The 21,180-nt window shown below is 41.2% G+C and overlaps 1 protein-coding gene across 3 annotated transcripts in view; it reads left to right on the top strand.

The window, feature by feature from the left end:
* The first annotated feature begins 1,733 nt into the window (after nt 1–1,733).
* Nucleotides 1,734–21,180, top strand: part of LOC119904608 (receptor tyrosine-protein kinase erbB-4-like) — a 287,263-nt gene continuing 267,816 nt past the window's right edge. For all 3 annotated transcript variants that reach the window (XM_038721419.1, XM_038721427.1, XM_038721434.1), the window contains exon 1: nt 1,734–2,107. In XM_038721419.1, the coding sequence (XP_038577347.1) occupies nt 2,044–2,107 (64 nt within the window). In that variant the 5' untranslated portion in view covers nt 1,734–2,043. The remainder of the gene's footprint in view (nt 2,108–21,180) is intronic.

The following is a 21,180-nucleotide window of genomic DNA, read 5'->3' on the forward strand; positions in this document are numbered from 1 at the left end:
AAGGCTGCTCTGCGTTGTGCTGCCACCCAGTGAGGTTGTCTGTGCTGGTGTGCGTCTGTGTATGTGTGAAAGACAAATCCCACAGCTCAAATAAATGTTTATGTGTATCTCTTATAATATACTGTAGTGTGTAGACTGACAACCGCTGTATTTCCCGTGAGTTAATATATTACCAGGTATTTTCTTGATTTGGGGGTAAGAAACATTCAAATAATGGTTTGTTTTGTGTTCATTTTGTTGACATTAAAGGGCCCTTTACACATTTTAGTACTGGTTTACATGGTTGCCCCAGTGTTCCCTCAACATCTCAAAATACAAATTGGTAAAGTTATTATCACCATTAATAACTGAAAATGCATTGAAACGTATGTTATATGTTAATATGTTAATGGAACAATAATTTTTACATGGCTAAACTTCTGACATTCAAGACCTGTGGGCATTTTTTAAAGCGACAATAAAAAATAAATATAAATAAACCTCACAAAGGAAGAATACAATTAAAAATAAATCTAGGATGACAAAATGTTAAATGACCCTCCACTGATCTCCAAAAATAATCCTTACAGCCAAAACATACACAAAATTCGTAAACTTTTCCCTTTTCTAATGCCACCCAAATAATTTTCCTACAGTGCCTTTACTCCGTTTTTTATATTAAAAAATGATGAGAACTAGGCTTTAAGGTGATCATCTAGCCATTTGGTTGAATTCCCATTTGTATGATCATAGTATTTGTGACAAATACAAGCCCAAATGTTCACCTCAGCCGCTAAGGTTCAAAATTGAGTCATTCTCCATAAATTCCTCTAGAGAGCAGCAGAGGACACTAAATGAATTTTCTCTTTTGCATTGTGGGGATCTTCTGCACCCTTGCTGCCTAAACTGTGGAGTAATTTTGGTAATAGAGCCAGTTCATGCCCGAGTTTTCACCCTACATGGATTACAAATCAATATGTTTTTGTCCTCGACATCAGCCCACAAACCAAGCCAGAGAGAAGAATAGGGAACACTGGCTTGTAAAATGAGCGGCCCTGAAAATGGTATACTGCCGGAGCCATTCCCTTCACAGCAGCCCCATTAGACTACCATCATCAAAGTTTATAAGCTGTGCCTTCTAGTGGTGGATACAGTATTTGCAGAGGCTGACCCTGCTGGCACCAGTAGACTTTTCGAACGGAGCTGAAAGTCTGCATTTCAATATCCAAACAAAAATGAAGCACATGCTATTTTTAGTTGTAAAATAGTCCCTGATGATCTACCACTTTTCTAGACATTAGTCTGTCTTTTTTGTATTTAATGTTCCTATATAAGAATTTAACTCTCCAAATTCTGAATGTGTTGCTCTGTAATGGTAATAGGTTTATAGCAATTAATGGAATATGACTTTAAATTATGATCATGATATGATAATAAAAGGCCTGTTTTTCCAGCAACACAGAAAGCCCACAGGCAGCAATTTGGACTCTACACCACCACCCATTGGGAAACCAAAACAAAATCTGTTCCTGACAGGTGTATTGACAGCAGCGAAGAAGCCAAATAGCCAATCAGGAGAGGTGATAAGTGAGGTGGGCGGATTTCCAAAAAAAGACAAAACGCTCCTAATCTTTTGGATAGCCGGTTTAATAGGCCGAAGGAGGTGTCAATCACAATAAGGAGGCGTGTTCAAACCCCCCCCCCCCATTGCTCGCACACACACACACACACACACACACACACACTCCATCCCCCTCTCCCCCCAGCCACCGGCGCGATGGCAGCGTGAGGAGTAAATGGCTCAGAGTATCCGCGGTGGAAACAGACCTAAACACTGGTCTAGGAACTGATAAACAAACAACACTAAACGAGTTGCGTAAAAGCTCTCCACTGCGCCGGTTGTGGGTACGCACGGAAACTGTGCCAGTTGTCGAAGAAGACAAGAAGACTCCGAGGTTTTTCTTTTTTTGTCGTTTATTTTTGTGTGTGTGACAAACGAGGATATCTTAATTGGACATGTGAGTTACGGGAGTTAACAAGACAAGCAGCCTTTTTTTTAAAAAGATGAAGTTCCCCGCTTACGTCCTCGTCACTTTGGTGGTGATCGGATCGAGTGCAGCACAGTCAGGTGAGTGCTTGGATGACCAGGTCAGACTTCAAAATCAGGGGATTAAGTGAGGGTCCAAACACCCCAAAACCCACCTCTCCATTTTGGCATAAATCTGTAAATACGAGTTTAATTTAATGATAATTTCGCAGTACTTGTTTGCTGAATGGGCGTCATAGTTTAACACCTGTGTTGTTAGCTGTACACTACGGGTAAAAAACTTAACACAACTTCATCTCCAACCACGCTGACGCTGATTTGAATCATCGCACTGAGACTCACACCTGCAGTAACTGTGAGATTCAGCAGACTCGGGGAGCGTGCCGAGCTCTGCGTAAAGATCTCAAACTACCCTCTTTATATTTGTTTTTCTGACCTCTTATTTGTATTTTTAAGCTTATCAGGGACACACGTTTGTGCGGAAATTGTGCGAAATCCACTTTGCTCGGGTGCCTGTTTGATAAATCATTTGGTAATGAAAAATGTAGTATCAAATATCTTCCCAAATTCACTGAATGACAGTGAATCTCTGATGTTGGCGCAGCTCAGATGCGCCCCGTGCTCTGCCGTTTCATATACCCTTAACATGAATGAATGCCATCGTTTTAATATAATTCCCTTCAGCGGACATTGACAGAATGAGGACCACGGTTATTTGCGCTGATTTATATGAATTGAGCTCTGTTTTCATTCCTTACTGTCTTTAAATAATTTAGATGTAGCAGAGATACTGAGGGCTATATAAGCAGTGGGAAAATATATCCTTTCATCATTAGGACCCCTGTGGAGGGGACCCCTAGTCGAAAGTCACTTTAATGTTCCTTTAATATTCCCATAAACAATTGTAATCCCTCCAATAGTCAGTATATATTGACGTTAATGATATTTTTATTTATGTGTTAGCCTGTTATTGTCCTTTGGCACCCCTGCAAGATATTTGCAGATAGTTTTGCTACTGCCACATTTGAGATTTCACCACTTGCTGTGTGACATTTTGTTTGTGATGCAGGGTTTCAACAAACTCTAACCACCTGTTTATAAAAGCAAATACTAATTAAAGGCTTTGATGTTGAGAAAATGTCCTGCTCAACTTTTTCATTCAGCTTTTGTTCACAGACCGATCATTAATGACTTATATATTCTCTAGTATTCTGTTTGGTTTGTGGTTTGGTGTAATGACTCCTTAAAATCATACTATAAGATGCACTCACGCATAATTATTTGCAGGGTAATATTTTATGTTTCATTTTGGGCTGGTAAAGCAGTAGTTATGCCCAAATCTGCCTTCTTAATTGATATAATCAAGCTCAAGGAATGTTGAAGTGGGAAAAAAGCAGAAGCACATTTAGAAAGTGGGAACACTGGAGAGTTTATGGATTTATGTGATGGATTGAGCTGAATTTGGCCATCGTCTAACTTCTCAAATGGGATTCCAGGATTCTTTTCTTCCCGCCTCCGAGGACAGGTCGAGTTTTGGCTCGACCTCTGGTGGTTTGTGGTTCTCAGGCCGAGCAGACACACAACAGACACACACACTCACTCTCCTGCTGCCTGGTGGTGTGGGTCTTGGATGGAAGGCGCTGAATGCTGCCTATTAAACAGGAGTGGATGGATGCACGGATGCATGGGTGACAGGCGGGATGAATGGGGAAGAAAAGTGGCACCCTCACTGGTTTATTTATTCTCTATGCATACACTCCCATCCAAATATTTGTGATGCAAATTCTGCACAGGAATCCGAGCTATGCCTCTTGGGAAGCGCATTGTCTTTGTGGTTGTTAGTGGGTGTATTGTGAGTAGATATGTGTGTGCTATCTGGCCACTCTTTCATCTCTCTTGCACTTAATCTCCCTCTCCTTACTGTGGTTTTAAAAATTCATACCCAACACCGTATATCAATCATATTAGGGTATATCAAGTAAGTCAAGGCTAGAGATGTTCACTTCGGTGGTGTTTAACATGGTGATTGAATCTGTCAGGACGCTCCTGCCGCAAGACAAATGTCTGCCGCATTCCTGCCAGTCAGCTCGTCTGCCAAGCTGTGTACACTTAACTATGTGTGTTTGTGTGTTTGCCCGATGTACAGTATGGCCACACGTGTGCCGAAAATGGACTGGCGACTTGATTGATGTTGTTCTCTATTCTGACAGATTGTTGGCAGTGTGAAATCTTTGTGTATCTTTGTAGAGACATGGCCTTCTGCAGACTCGTGTAATTTAAATTTTTGATTTAACATAAAAAAAAAGGAAATGAATCAGAGTCCAGGATTGGCCCCACTGATGCGTTCATGTGTTCATTAGTAGATATAATTTAAACTAAGATCAATCAACGTTCTCCTCGGTCTCCGACTTGACAGGTTTTGTTCATTAAACTCTTGGAAGGTGAAACAACACAAACAATTGGAACAATTAAACCAAATTTTCTCAGCAAAATCCCCCTGATCACTCAGGTCTGAGGGAAGTTGACTGACTGACTTATTGGTTGTAATGCTTTCAGTAGGATAGCGGGGTTAGGGGTGCAGCTAATGACTATTATCATTATTGAATAATCTGACAATTATTTTCTCAGTTAATCATTGAGAAAGTAGTGAGAACTGCCCATTGTAATTTCTCACAGCCCAAGGTGATGCATGAATTCTTCTCTTGCATCTCCATCCACTGAGGAAGACCTTGAGATGCAGTTGAAAGCTCTGGAACAATGCTGGTACAATTTTGCAAAGTACCGTTTCAAAGGTCAAGAATGAACTTGCTCAGTCCTTGGTCTTTGTAGTGGTGAGAGACTGCAGTTGTCTTGGGTTAAATCCAGCTTTCTGTGGACAGTGAGTTGTTCGGGAGTCTGTTTGATTTGCATTCAACGTCTTGAGAAGAACTCAACAAAATGCCAAATCAAAGATGATGCTATTCTCTTGAACAACTGATTTCTCTGCAGAGCCTGACAGGGGGAGTCTTTGGTATTTGACTTGTGAGGATGGGATCCTCTTCTCTGTTTTTGATTTAGGCTAAAAAGACACAAACATTCTCACATTTTGCACCTTTTTAAATGAAGCTCACATCAGACATTTCACCATCCTCTATGTAGCTGTCTGCTCCTCTGCTTGCCGAAACAAATGCCTCAAACATTTAAATCGCTCCGGCTCTTGAGTGTCTATGACAAATGCTGCATTTGCACGTGCGTGTGTGTATTTGGGTGACATTTAAAGACGTACTCTCCTGTGAAATGGCCGGGGGAGAAGGGGGCGGTGGAAAGGAAACCCGCTGAATGCCAGTATCAAATTACTGGGCGTCTGTCAGCTGGCACACACGGTGCCACGGAGTTGGCCGAGGCTTTGTAGAAGACTGACTGAAATGAGAATTTATTACAAGCTAATTAAGCTTTTTTTGATAGCATCAGTCTAGACCACGAGCCCTTTATTTGACAGCATGAGAGATTGGGGGGGGGGGGGGGGATGGAATTCAATCTTGCTCTAAATTAGTCAACATTGCTATCATAACTTGATATCTGCCAGGCTTAACCCGTGCCAGGCTTCGGCTGGATGTTAGTCAAATATGCTGTGATCGCTTCTGACGGGCTGATGGAAATCTGCATGGTTCCTCTGCATTTGTCGGTGTCTTCTGGTGGAAGAGAAAGAGCCAGAGAGAAGGGGAATAAAATATGGCAGCACCAAATAATAATAATTGTACAGTACATTGCAGTACAGTGATATTACAGTTCAGTGAGGGTGACATTGAGGTGTGCGCTGTTATTTGCTCCCTCTGTCACAACTATGGGATGCTTGTGGGGGGGGTGATGGAACTCTGAAGGCCTGAGACAGCAGTACACTACTAGTCTGAATCAGCACTCAGATTATCTTCACGGGTCCAAACAAAGATGATGCTGTTTCCTCTCTGATAGAGGCGGGTGGGGGCGGTGTCTTTTTGTCTCCTGCTTTTCTCTTCCCATGCATTCGAAAGCGATCCGCCGACGTCACGAGCCTGCTTGCTGACATTTTGTTTGCAGCCAGCTGTACAGATGAGCTTCTGTTCTGCGAGTTTGCGAACCGCCCAAATATTTACATGCGGAATCACAACTGCACAGCATGGGAAGGAAAACATCCAAGGCTTGGGTGCAAAAGAGCGGCTTTATTGGCCTCTGTAATCATCCCGAAGCTTCTCAGTCCCTCTCCGTCTCTGGCGCTGTGTTTGTGTGTTTGGCAGGACAGACTTTTGAACCCCCTGTGCCTTTGCTGCCTAATGATGAGCAGGGTTGGCTTTGGTTGTGCTGAGGTGTCCGGCGCCAACTCCTAGTGTGAGTTAGATTGGCTAGTCGGAGGGTGGAAGCCTGGCACAGATGTCCCCTTTCAGGAGGACTGAGATCTCACTCCCACACAGAAACACAGTGCACCCATGCACAGGGATTTACTTTAACACCCTCAAATCTACATGCCCTCTTTTAATTTCTTTTTGCATGCTGATTCTGCCTTTTCTCTTCTAAGTCTTTATATCTCTCCCACACACGCATGGAAGCAAACACACACACAAAGTCATGTAAGTTCATGTTCATTGTTTAATGGTTTTTAGTTTTAAGTTTTTATTTCCTAGCCTTCATCCCTTCCTCCCTCCCTCCGCTTCTCCCACACACATATCTGCATATATACACACACACACGCACACTCCTCCCTCTGTCTTTCATTAGCTGTGTGTGTGAGGCTGTCACTGAGCACACAGGGAGAAGAAAACAGCTCATTTTTCCTCCTTTAATTATGATACCCAATTTGTTTCATTGACAACATGCTGTCAGCAGTTCCTTACACATCTCAAACTGTCATTTGCATGCCTGCACACATATACAGTATGTTGCTCTGTGTGTGTATTTCTACATTTGTGAGCTTAAAACCCTTTGGAGAAAGGTTATGAACCTGATTGTGCGTAAAGACCTTTGCTTATAACCACATTGGTCAAGTTTTAAGGATTTTAGAGAACAGAACAGATTGTCTCTTTGTGCTTCCCTTTTTTAAAATGCGTAATTTCTATTACCTAAAAAGTGAGAATATTTGTTGCACATCTAAAGCTAAATACTAATTAATTTTTAATTGAATGAGAGTTGGCAGTTTCATAGATCTTTAGAGTTAAGAGGACTATTTTGAACTAGATGTGACAGATGTTCTGTAATGATGACAGGCTAAAGTTACCAAAAACATTAATGATAAGTGGTTGTCATACAAATTCTAATTTCTTAATGTGTTTTAATCATTTTATGTAAATTAGGATGAATAATACAAACCAATTAAAAGTAGAAAAAGTACTTTGACCACTTTTATGACTTATTTTTTCCAGCGATGATGCTACACCTACAGACATAAGGCATTGTAGCACATTTATTTTAACTCTTAACCCCACTTGCTCCTGACCTTTCAAAGTGTGTCTGATCAGAATTCAACAGTGAACCTTGAATATGTAGGGACACTTTTTTATATTGATGTTGATGTAAAAAAAAAAAAAAAATATTCATTTTACTTTTCTTCTGCATTCATTTAATCATTGTTTGAGTGCAGCTCAAAGCATTTTTAATGTAGACAATCTTATTCAACACTATTAATGCTAAAGTGTTCTTTGGCATGACAAGCTGTTAGCACACTATTGACATTAGTGATCTTAAATGTTTATGGCTTACGTGTTAGTCAACAGAACCTTCTCTAAATATCCAGAGGACACATTAGCATTCATTTGGAGTCGTGTTTCTCCACCTGGTGAATGCAAGTCCAATATTCATACTCCTTTAAGCTCTGTTTTTGGTCTCCACCAAACAGTAGGGGGAAAATCTGGCTCTTTAGCTGCTAGCTAAATTTTTAGCTGCTTTCACCAGCTATAGCCTGCTAACTTTGTCTTTCTAAGGTTTGGTGCTGCGTAGGTTGCGGACAGTTGGTTTATTAGAGTTTTGCTGAAGAACAGGTGCCTGGTTCAAAGGTAAGAGTAAAACAAAACAGCAATGTTACTGGCCTTAAAACCAAAACTGTTAGCTAAAAGATGCTAATATGCTCCGTAGTGCTAAGAGAAACTTTAGATGTGGGTGATAAGTCTCTGTGGAGAGGATTGCTTAGTCATTTGACCCATTATGAATTAAAAAGAATATTCATAAGTGCACCCTTAAAGGGGCTATATGTAAGTTTTTGATTTTAATTAATCAATTTTTCATTGGCTTATTGTTAATAGGCTCAAAACTCACTCAGAAATGAAGCACACACCTGTTTTCTCTCTTGCTCGCATCAGCCACTATTCTGCTTTTAATGTGAGGACACTGGGTCGGATTCAGCCCTGAACGCGCTCCCGGGCCTCTCTCAAGACTACAGCAACAACACCGCAGCTAACGACATGCTAACACTAACACATTAAAATAAGCATCTCACAGCAAAACACAGACTTCACGTAAGGATAAAATCAACAATAAAGGTTTGTGCTGAAGATTCCAAACAGATTCAGAGGATGTCGATTAAAAACAAAGTGAGCATTAGTAAAGCTGGAGAAACACAGAGAAAGTCACGTTAGCTCGCCGGCTAATGCTGAGCAGTTGCTAATGTTATCCAGTGCAAAGTTGTATCGCTTTCCATATTACTTCACAAACTAACGCAACCCATGTTACTTTCCTGTGTACCGCTGGTATTATGTCAAAGTGTTGATTTAGCCTGCAAGAAATGATGTAATGGTAACAAGCAAATGTGGAGCGATTTGTTTACTATCCCATAATGCAGCCACGAGCAGCCAGCTAATGCTACTTAGCTCCAACCTGCCGCTGTTTCAATTTAGATTTATTGTGGTTTTACCAATAGGTACACAGCTTCTCCACCTCTCAGTTGTTATAACTAACGTGACCTACATAATATACAACACTGCAACAAAACGGTCACAACAACACAGTAAAGTTACTTACTGCAGGCCTATTATTATAAAGTGTGACGCAATCTTGTTATAATATTCAGTCCAGCTCACTAGCCGTTTCATTATTATCCAAAACATTTAGCTGTGCTGACATTGTTGAGCCTAAGATAAGATACACAGATAATAAAGTTAGTTACTGAAAAGTAGACAGGCGAGCTAACGACGATGTAGCACGTTGGTAAATGCAGTCACTGTTATGTTACCATGTAACAAGCATGGATTAGTTCAATCTCAAGCTGATAAAAATATTACTGTAACGTTGCAGTGGGATTTACCACCATGTTGTGTGAAGCTGTCTCCCTACCTGTCTATAGCCGCTGTCACTCTGCCTTTTTTCGGGAATACTGTGCGAACATGCCGGTGTCTGGCTGCACTGATTGAAAGGTATGGCGCCAGTGTTGAGCTGCCAACAAGGGTTATGGTTTTGAGTTGAGGCTTGATCTACCTTGTCAGATATGTGTGCATGCAACCATTTATGTATCTGTGCATCTTGTGTATACAAGTGTTGGCTTTGAATTGACACGTGCAGTGCGGTGCTGGCACGAGGCCATGACAGGAAGTGGGACAGTGTTTCGGCTTCCTTTGATTGGCAGCACTTCTTTGGCGAAGCAGGATCAAGTGCCATCGACTCGGCCTTTCACAACGAGTCTGAGCGTTTTCTTTTAGTTCCTTTGGTCTTTCACATGCTTCCCTTGCTTTCTGCTCTGCCTCTCAGCGCAGCACAATAGAGGGCATTAGAATCACAATAGAATTTTTTTAACCCCCTGTAACCTTGACAAAGCCTGGCGTTTTAACGAAAGTCTGTGAAAGGAGAAATGATCACTGGTCTCTAATCCCTCATCTGTGTGCGTCGATCTGGCAATTCAACCCAGACCTGTAGATTTGCATTGTCTCCCTTCTTCTTGTGTGTTGTCACAGCACATACTCAAACACACATTTGTACACACCAACTCGTCTGTCTTGCAGTTGCATCTCACGGTAGTTAAAATCCAAGCTATTTTGGATGTTTTTCATTAGTTTACTCCCTCCCTGTGTGTGTCTGTGTGCGTGTGTGTGTGTGTGTGTTTCGTGTTTGTGTGTGCAGTCAAGCCCGCCTGGTGTATTGTGTGCAAACTAATCCCTGTTAAGATATTCACAGCAGCTAATCTGTTTAATTACACTACAAATTAAGGATATTTACTGTTCCAAGACTTTTATGTGACATCCGCCTTAATCAGGGCCTTAATCTGCCTGGCACTGTGTGAGCGTGTATTACTTTGTGTGTGTGCATGTGTGAGTGTGTGTGATTGATACTCTGTATGCTTAGGCATGTGCGCCTTTGTGTCTATTAGGCTATTTCTGCCAGAGTCTGTATCTTGCTGCTTTAATTCTTCTACTGAATATTTGCCCACAACAACAACAACAAAAACACCCCCCAAAAGAAAACAAGAGATTATTGTATTTTTCCAGTTGTCGTCATCTCAGAGAAAGGCTACGTTTACCAGGATTAAAATGTAACATCAGTGAGATGGCACTTACTATTTAAGGACACAAACCCAGATCCAGAGCATCGCTATCCTAGAATCACGTTCAACTAATTGTACAAGATTAAAACTGTGTTCGAACCATGGAAACATGCTGTGTTCTCTGTCAAGGGCAAAGTAATGAAAGTAGACTACTATTACTACTGCTTACTAATGCCTTTACGGTCTTTACATGTGTCAGTCCTTTCACAGTTTTTCTCTGTGTCTATAAATGCCCAAATGACTTGAATATGGAGTGGGGTCTTCAAGAAAATGCAATCCTTTGCAACCATTTGTATGGTGTATTTTGCTAAATTGTCATAAACATTAAAAAATGCCAAGTTGGCTGTAAAAACTGATGCCACTTTAAATATTTTACTGATAAAAAGAACACATAAATTCAAATAAGAGTACGAATTAGTTCCAGAATTAGTGTGTGCGTGTGCATGCGTGTGCTCAGATGGGGCATGTTGTCCTTTTTTTTTTTTTTAAAACAGCCTTTTCTGCGATGGTGACCTGTAATAAATGAGTGGGCGCAAGAAAGTGGCAGCCGTGACAGCTGACTGGGGAGGGAGAGAATTGAGTGAGAGAGAGAGAGAGAGAGAGAGGGAGGAAAGGTGGAGGTGTGTGCGCGAGTGGAGGAGAGTGTGTGTTGGAGAGCGAGGGATGACAAAGCGAGACAAAGCCATGGTAAAAGAGATGGAAAGAAGAAGAAGGGAAGACAATGAAAAGAGAGAGCGAGGGATTGTGGGTCGGTCAATGTGGAACAATACCTTGACCAGAGGTGGAGACTCTTCCTCTACTGCCACTTGTTCTTCTTATCCTCATTAGCCCCCCTGCCTTCCCTTTTTGTGTCTCTGAAGTCACCTTGCAGTCCAGCAGAAATATGGCTGCTCCTTCGGCTTGTTTTAAAGGTACATAAAACTCGTGGAGGAGAAAACCTTGGCCAAGCTTTAGTGTCATTTTGTGTGTGTGTGAAGGTGAGTCACCTTCAGCGGCAAGAAAGATGAGAGAGCGCTAGAAAGAGTGCACTTATAAGAATCTGTTTGTGCATTTCTATGGTTTTGTGCATCGGTTCATTAATTTGTCTGCAGCTAAGAGGCAAAAAACACACACTCCCGGGTGCTCTCACACACACACACACACACACACACACACACACACACACACACACACACACACACACACACACTCACACACTGAGTGCTCCCTTGCGTCGTACCTTAACCAGTTGCTCCCCAGCAGAATGCTATCGCTCATGGCAAGGTGAAAGCGAGCTGATGGTGGGTCATTTGCAAGATGGGAGACTGAGACAGAGAGAGAAAGCGAGCGAGGTGGTCTAGATGAAAGAGATGACGTGCGTGTGTGTGTGTGTGTGTGTGTGTGTGTGTGTGTGTGTGTCCAGCAGAGGTTAAGGTGGAGTGAGAGAGACATTGTGTTGTCTCTGAGGAGTACAGCTATCACAGCTCCTGAACGCTCCAATTAATCAGCCTGGGCCTCAAAGGCACTCATTGTGCATGTGTGTGAGTGTGTGTGCGCCAAGTTGTGAAGTAGTGTTGTTTGTCAAGTATCTATTGTGTGATTGTGAAGTGTGTCAAGATCTAATTTTGGGATGTGTGTGTGTGGGATGCATCATCATCACACACACACACACACACACACACACACACACACACGTCTCCATGGATAATGCTAATGGGGTCACATGTGTTGGTTGTACCTGTAGACAAGAAAAGATGGAGAACAAATACTGTATTTGTGTGTATTTGTTTTATTTTCAACCATGTGTCATTAAAATAAAAAAAATAAAAAAATTTGCATTGGCAAATATATATTGGTTTGTAGGGTATTGCCAACTGGATTATGCACAAACTCTTCCCTGCCAAAACAAAACGCTCATACTGAACATATCTATCTACATAACATCCAATTCACTCAACATAATTCATTTATTAAAAATGAAATACAGTATCCGCTCCTCACAACCAAGGTGTGAATAACATATACAGTAGTAGTGCCAATATGCTACCTGATTACAAAAAAACATAAAAAATAGACATAGAAAATGTTTTTCTACAAAAATATATTTTCATTTAACAAATAATGTCAAGGTTCTCAAATGTAAAATGTATGATGTAAATTTGGATTTGTATAATCAAAGAACAGGTAAAAAGATTACAAATATGGAATGTCCTTACTGCCAGACGGTATAAGGGTACGCCACATAAAGGAATAGAAAAAAGGTCTTATAATAAGGCTACTAATTTGACCAAGCATTGTGCATGTAGTTTAAAATTTTCATTTTCATCACTGTCATTTTATGGTTATTTATAGGCAACTCAAAGCTCTTAGTCAAGGTTAAAAAATAGCTGCTTTTACACAGAGATCCCGCAATACGGAAATGCGGAAAGAATATCCACCAATATGCCACATTTGCTCGTTCATACTGAATAAAAACATTATACCGCAATCGTGTGTGCTTTCATATATTGATCTGCCTTTCTGGCTTTGACCGTTAAAAAAACAAAAAAACTGTGATGTGTAACGCAACAGCGTTGTAACGTCACACCTGTTCCAGCAAAGCTGTGGCTTTTCATACGTACATAGTTCCTGCTCTGTTACCTCCAACATTCCTGGCTCTGAGGTGGATCAAATCTGACCCCCTTTGTGACTCTTTACCTTTCATACAGCAGAGCGAGCCGGCATATTGGCGCAGTACTCCCACAATATAAGGCAATGTAAAAGCGCCTATTGTGTGTAAAATTACCTTTTATCATGGCCATTTGTCTGTGCCTTCGAACTTGTTAAAATTTTTTTTTAAAAAAGGTCTCTGATCTGGCTTTCCTATGGTTACGTTTTGGTTAGGTTTGTACACAAAAACAGCTTGGTTTGCGTTGAAATAAAAAGTGAAAATTTACAATTTATGAGAATATAAAGAAAAGCAGCAAATCCTCACTGTGAAGCTGGAATCTGTGTATGTTTGGCATTTGTGCTTTATTCATGTTGACATTTCTGACGATTGACAATTAGATTATTCACGTTATTATTCACATGAAGACCTGGAAGTTAAGACATGAGAAAAAACAAGAGAGAAAATATAATATAACATAACCATCAAGGGAATTTGATTCAAATAAAACCAAATAGATTATTAAATTAAGAGTTGAGACTCAACGTTGCTGCATCCCAGGTTCACTCCAAGTCCATTAAATTCCAGAGTGGCTGCATGTATTCATGTGTTTTCCTGCAGATAAGCACTGTGAGAAACTCCTAACAGAAGAGACACAGCGAGTATGAAAGACAGACATTTATAAAGCCAGAGATAAATGCAGGGACAGATAGAGAAGAAACACACGTGGTTTCAGCGTCCGGCGTTACAGATGGGCGCTTCATACCGTCACGCTGCTGCCCTCTGCGAGCCCGTGTTCCGGTTGAAAATGAAATTCTCAAAAGGCTTTCACTCCCTTGAAATCATGTTTCAACCGCGGGGCAGTGGGGCATACAAACAGGTTCACTCACAAAACTCATTGTTGTGGTCTGTCATAGCTTTTTGTGCTGGATTATAGACTGCTTTTTAGAGGTTTTTCCAGTCGAGGAAACACTATAAATCCAGTTAGGTATAAAATGAGACCCTGCTCATCAGTCAGTATTTGATAAGCAGGTTGATATAATTTGTTGTCTTTCTTGGGATTTCTGTGGATTTGCAGTATTCACAAAGCATGTTATCACCCAAATCTTAAAGCTTGGAGAAATGATGCATCTCATCCTTTTGTTTCACCATACTGATTAGGGGGATCTTCACACACACACCGTCAGGCTAAGCGCCACAGAAAATACACTGACATGAAAAAGTGTAAGGGGAAGTGTATGCAGTTTGTCCTACATAGAAACATATTAAATAGACGGACACTCACTCAGCCAGTCATATTTCATTTCCCTTCATACAGGGAGTTTCCATTTCCTTTCGGTGACGTGATATCTACCTGCAGGGCATATGACATGGGCGCGCGTGCGCACACACACACACACACACACACACACACACACACACACACACACACACACACACACACATCCGTTAGTAGAGACAGAGAAACGAGGGTAGAGAGGGAGAGAAACAGAGAGATAACATGGAGAACAGACTAAGAGATCTTGACAACAAGAAAGCGAGCGTGATGTGGGTTCTTCCTCAGTGAATTACCTGGAAAAAAAAGGCAAGCAAGCAGAAGTAAAAAAAAAAAAAGACAAAAAAAAAAAAGGCAGAGGTGAGAGGAAGGGAAACAGTTGCAGCCCTGGGGGCTGCCCAGACAGAAAGAGGAGGAAGTGTGGCTATTTGCCTTTTCTTTCTCTCCCACCATCTGCCTTTCCGATTCTCTCATTTACTTAATTAGAGCGCTGCGTCTCAAGGCCACTGCTCCCAAATGGCTTCAGCTGTGTGTGTGTGACTAGCGCACATTAGCATGTGTGTACATACCTCTAGGCGTGCATGTGCGAGGAGCAGTGTAGTCTGTGAATGCATGTGTGTGCATCTGCAGGTGTGTACATGCCCTAGGCAGACTTGTGTGTGTGTGTGTGTGTGTGTGCGCATGTGTGTTGTGTGTTTGGAGGGCTAACCTAAGGCAGGTCTTGTTCAGAACAGGGAGGGAGCAGGTCATCTGTATTTTGACTCAAATGCACGCCCAAACTCTCCTCTTAGATTTGACTGCTGTAACAGACTTTAAGCTCTGCTAAGCTTTTGTGATTAATTATCCTGATCTACTCTAATCTCAACATGACACTGATAAGTAATGGTCAACTTTTTAGTTCCTGGACATTCTCATATTGACCTTATGTTAGCCTACATTCCACAACTGCTGTTTTATCTTGCTGATAACAGGCAACAAAAATATCACGTTTATTTCATTAGCAAACACGCACTGTAGCCAATTCATCTTTGGAAATACTTGTGTAACGTTCAGGTGTTCACATACAATTGTGTACTTAATGAAACTAAGGTCCCTTTCACAACTGAAAGTCTGCACCAAGGTCCGAACCAAAGTCCATGTTTTTATACATTTGATACATTCAGTTAGTTTGGTTTCACACTACAATTATGCAAGTGCACTAAAGTACTTTACATGACAGACCTGCATCAATGTCATCATCTATAGTGGGCTGCATCTCCCTGTACTTGACATCGATTGGTTTGTAAACGGACGTGCGTCTGACGTCGTTGTGTTGTCAGTTCCACATGTAGCTTTGACAAGAGTGTCATGTTATATTTTGTACGTCATGGTCTGGACAATTGGAAGTATATTGTGCAGCTCCTCATCATGGGAGGTTCTACATCCACAAATCGAAATGTACTAGATCCAAACTCTGCTTCACTTCAATTGAAACACTGTTGCACCTCAATAGAACACAGGTGAACAAAAGACCCAATATTCTGGAAGAACTGAATTTAATTTTGAGCTTCTGGCAATGTAAGATGTATTTGATCAATTGGATCCTTTGCATTTTTGTTGTTGTAATGAACTTTTCCTCAAAAAAAAATCTTTCACAAGAATGGATGAATGAGGATTAAACATAAGCATATCTTTGCCACTTTATTGGTATTATTATGGCATTACTACCTGCAGCACCAACTATACTCGAGGCTAGTTCAAATTCGATAACATTGTAGACATTATCGTCGCCATTGGCAGGAAAGCAGGAGTAACCAAAGAGGTGAGTCTTTAGTGGCCATCTGTTTCAAAAGATGAGCTGTCATGGGTTATTATAGGCTAATTGTGTCTATATTCCAATGCATTTATCCGTGCATTTGTTTGCTTCTGGTTTACACAGGAACTTCCTGTCAATAGTCTTAAAGTCCCAAAAATATTTTCACACTAGAAGCGAACCGAGCCATGGTTCAATTTAATCCGGACCAAGACACTACTTAGTGTTTTACCAAACTTCGTCCTTTTAGTCCGGACCGTTGTCCGTGGGAGGTTTCACACCTGTAATTTTGGTTCGGATAAAACTGAAAAGTCCGAAAGTCCGGACCAAATGAATTAGGTGTGAAAGCCTCCTAAGTTTCCCATGTCCCTTCCCTCTGTGTCTCAGAGATTGCTGATGTACGTGAAGCCTAGAGTTCATGTCTCGCTTTGGTGTGAGCTCCGTTTCCCCTGCCAGGTTCACCTTTTTAAAAAGTTTGATGTGCCCAGTCAACCAATAGAAACGCAACACAAGTTGGCATTGATCCTACAGCCACACTGATACCTCTCTCTTATACACTGTTCTGCGATCCCACTGCTCAGTGTTTCCAGATTACCTACTTCAAACCTGTGACATCACATCCTGTGTTGGTATGCTGCGTTCCAGACAACTCAGGACACGAAAATATTCAACCTCCAACTAGAAAAAGTACTATGGAACGCCACTCAAAGTTGGAGTTCCTACTTGCAAACTCAGAGCAAATCCACCCCGACTTCAACTAGAGGCAAGCTGGCTGGCTTTTGTCACACAAAAATGGCAGCAGCCCTCATTCATCAGCATCACTAGTTTTCATTAAAATGGCCATCTTTTTAATTAACACCAAGGACACAACTGAGGGTTCAAGTGTGTGTTCACTTACACACAAAAAATTCAGTTAGTCACGGTCAGCCATGTTTTCCGTTCACGTTTGGCGTTATGCACCTTGATCGCTTTGAGGCTGGAAGTGGGAAATTTCAGCTGTGCATGAGTGTAAGACATTTATCCAAGAAAACTTCATTAGTATATTACGCTCTTGTTTACTTGGCCTTTTTAGAGTCTCATACTCTGTAGATAGGGATACATGTACATAGTAGATGCTGATACTTTCAAAGAATGACAATGAAAGTGGGTGGAACAGCCCTTTAAACAACATTTACGCCATTGTACAACTGTTCAATCGGTTTTTCAACCTGAGCTAATGAATTTATATTTCATAGCTTGGCAGTTCCTTCAGCCAAGGTGAACCAGCACACTTGCCTTTCAGTGAAAACTAAAATGAACTAAAATATGGACTGTAAAACTAAAATAGAATGGCAATGAAAATAAACCCGCATTGCAGCTTTTACAGACCTTTTTTAATGCAGCTGTGGTTAGGGAAGAACATCCATCATAACTGTGATAGAGGACACTGACTGGCTGATATCTGATATTTAATAAAAGGCCAATGTCTGCTAGATAAAATGGCAAACCAATATGTCTAACCCTACATAGTATGACTGTTAGGGCTTTTATAGAACTGTGTGTGAGCTTATTTTCCCCAGTATTGACTCATCCAATACAATGAGACTCATTCAGTACAATGAGATTTGATATAGTAATCAATAATAAAGGCTTGCAAGCTTTATGGTAATTATGTAAATGAGCACACCATGTATCTGACCAATCACATTGCTTGGCTAAAATTACTGATTTTGTACTGATTGTTGTTCCCAGTCTGGTTTCTTTTCTTGAGCCAACAACAACAACAACAACAACAACAACAACAACAACAACAAAAAACAACACAAAATAGTAGATTTGCATCGCGAGTGGCCAAACAGTCGTTGCTGCTACTTTTCAAGTGATTTCTTAAGTGCAACGAGGAAAGCAGACATAATCAATTGTTGTCTTGAGTGTTGCTGCCACTTTTGAGATTGTAATCATGCGTTGGTTCTTGTTTAGAGGAATGATTGAAGTGCATGCATACAGACTGTGTACATGTGTGTCTGGCAGGAGTGGCAGTGGATGCAGTCCTGCCTCGGCTGGCGTGGGATGGACAGGCTGCAAGCTGTCACTCACTCTCCTCTCTCTTTTTTTTTTTGCTCTCAGCCCTGTCTTCTGACTCCAGCATCTCTCCGTCTCATTTTCTCTGCCTGGAAGTTTTTGACTGGCATGAGAGGAGAAGGAGAGGGGAGGGAGAAGTCAGCAATGCCGAAAGCTGACATGGCATTCTAAGTTTGTAACAGTGCTGTGTTGCTGTTCTGCAGCACAGTGCTTCCAGGCTGAAACACTCTTTGTTGTGTGACATCAAACATATAAGAAAGCACATTCATGCTCCTTCATTCCCCTGACGAACAAGTTCAACTCGGCAGCTCCTTCAACCGTATACATGCCGCAGGAGACCACATAAACCCTCATTCAAGGCAAATGGGGAAGATGGAAAAAGAGTCAAAGGCAACTCTTCTAGGGAAACATTATGAGGGTGTTAAATTTCTGCCACACAACAGTTTAACATTTGAACTTAATGAAGGCCTTTTATCACCTCTGAGAGCTGCCTTGGTTTGTTTTCTTCCACATTTTCCCTCTGATTTATATTCCTGCAAAAGAAGCACCCTCCTCAGAGTGAAAACTCACAGCAGCTTACGTCAGAGTTTTCTATCTGGAGCATGGTGCTATTGCCATCCTGCAGGTAAATCAAGTAGAAAGGGAGGAGGGAGGAAAGCGCTAACGAAGCTTTGTAAGGAGAGATGGCGTTGCAAGGCCCCAGTTTTATCAGTGGGAGGGCTGCGGTAATCGGCTATCTACGGGAGGGAGGCGGCGGGGGTCCCTAGTTATCAAGACAGCTTTGGAGATTCACAGAGAATCTGCAACAATGGAGAAGAAAGCAGGAGGAGTGTGTGTGTGTGTGTGTGTGTGCGCGTGTGTGTGTGTGGAAACACACAGTAGAAGTGAGATAACCTCCATTTTTTCTTGTTTGAAATTGATTGCTGCTTTGGGAATAGAAATGAAGTAATTAATTATTTTGACATGCAGTGTTTGCTCACAGTGAGTCAGATTCTTGTAGATGAAATCACACTTAATTTTAATGTAATGAAAGCTTTCACTGGAGTGTAAAAAGGAGCAGGAAACTTTGTGCACTTAGTTTTCATCCGAGCCTCTGGTGGTGCTTCCACTCGAAGTTGCAAATGAAAAAGTAAATTTTGTGCTTTATGAAGGGCTGATTTATACGGTGGACATTTGTTTAACAATGTGAAAGGAGCAGAAGATAACATCATTAAGGGAATACTCAACCGAAAATTTCCAGCAGTTACAATGGACTGCAGAGTCATGGTCCTATTTGCATAATTGATTCATCTGCCAGTTAAATTATTTATTAATTATTCAATTAATTTATAAGATGTCAGAAAATTGTGAGTGAACTCTTCATGTTGCTTGTTTTTTCCCCAGCTATCAGTCTAAAAATAAAAAGCAATAAATGAAACCAATCATTTCATCTCTAATCCAATATTATTAATAATAGGTTAAACTAGCTAAATAGGCTACCTGCAGGAGTTGTTTGACACATGTGTAAGTTTTTGCCATTACAGTGCGTCTCCAATGTACTGTGAATCTTGGTGACTGCAGCTGTTGAATTATGTGAACTGGCAAACTGCAAATTTCTCATAGCCACCTTAGCCAAGGTGAGATGATACTCAAAGATATGCGGTGGATTACGTTGGATTTTTTCTCGTTTGCTAATGCAGTAGCCTGACCTTTATGTAAATGATGAAGTGCTTGTGTTTATACATTTCAAAGCTGTTTGTGTGTGTGTGTGTGTGTGTGTGTGTGTGTGTTTCTGTGATACACATAAATATATATCACAGAAACATAATTTACTTCGCAGAGGCACAAATTAACACTAATCATCACATTACCACTGAGTATATAAACTGCATTTAGTAACAGACTGCAGCTGCATTTATATCAGCACAGAGTCACAAACACCTCTCGTTCAGTAGCTTCCACACTCGGAGCCGATGAGAGTACAACACCGATGTAAAACTATACAGGCGCATAAAACACTTACTGCTCATTTGCCTTGTGTGCCTGCATAATGAGCATCTGTGCTTTTTTTATGTAACATTATTACCTTTAACAGCGCACCTGTCTGTTTCTGCGCCTCGGATAAAGAGCGGAGATTTGCTTTTTTTGGAAGCCCTTTTAAATGCCAGCCGGCAATTGGTTTGGTGGGTAGTTAGCAAAAGGAGGACTGGCACACAAACACACGCAAGCGCGCGCACACACACACACACTTGCACGGTGGCAAACATTCTGTTGGGAAAATAGTGCAGCTAATTAGTGGAATTAGCCACAGATCAAAAGGTTCAATTAAAAAGTGGTGTTGTAGCGTGGCAGCAGCGGGCCTCATTTGCATCACAACACATGTTCGTTGCGGACGAGGCAGACTGACGGATGGACGGACAGAGGGACACCACAATATGGCGTGCTCCTCACAGGAGTGCAAAGAATAGCTGAAACAGACATCAACATACTACATACAGTAAATATACCACAGGAAACCTGGTTAAAGGTGTGTTTTACCCAAATTACTAAAGCAAACATGGCTACTTTTGGTTTTATTTGTCCAAGTCTTGAGATGTGTGTCACTTCTGCTGCCAACCCAATAAACTTTTTTAAATTGACAATAAACTTCACCAATGGACCCATACACAAGCATGTAAAGAAATACATTCATGTGTACAAACACACTTGAGCGTGAGGAATGGAATACATTTACCAGAAGATGAGAAATAGAATTAATTTGCTCAAAGACACGAGCACACATCAGCAAATGAAACACGGGTATACAGTTTCTCGGAAACCAACATGAAAAGACATAAATGCGCGCGCACACACACACACACACACACACACACACCAGCTAATCAGAAGCATGTCATTCATTTGCACACAGAAAAACACTCGTCACGTTCTGTGCAGTTGTCCG

The sequence above is a fragment of the Micropterus salmoides genome, unplaced genomic scaffold (genome assembly GCF_014851395.1).
Source record: "Micropterus salmoides isolate LMB-PRFRI ecotype aquatic unplaced genomic scaffold, ASM1485139v1 Ms_hic_scaffold_1, whole genome shotgun sequence".
Classification (NCBI taxonomy): domain Eukaryota; kingdom Metazoa; phylum Chordata; class Actinopteri; order Centrarchiformes; family Centrarchidae; genus Micropterus; species Micropterus salmoides.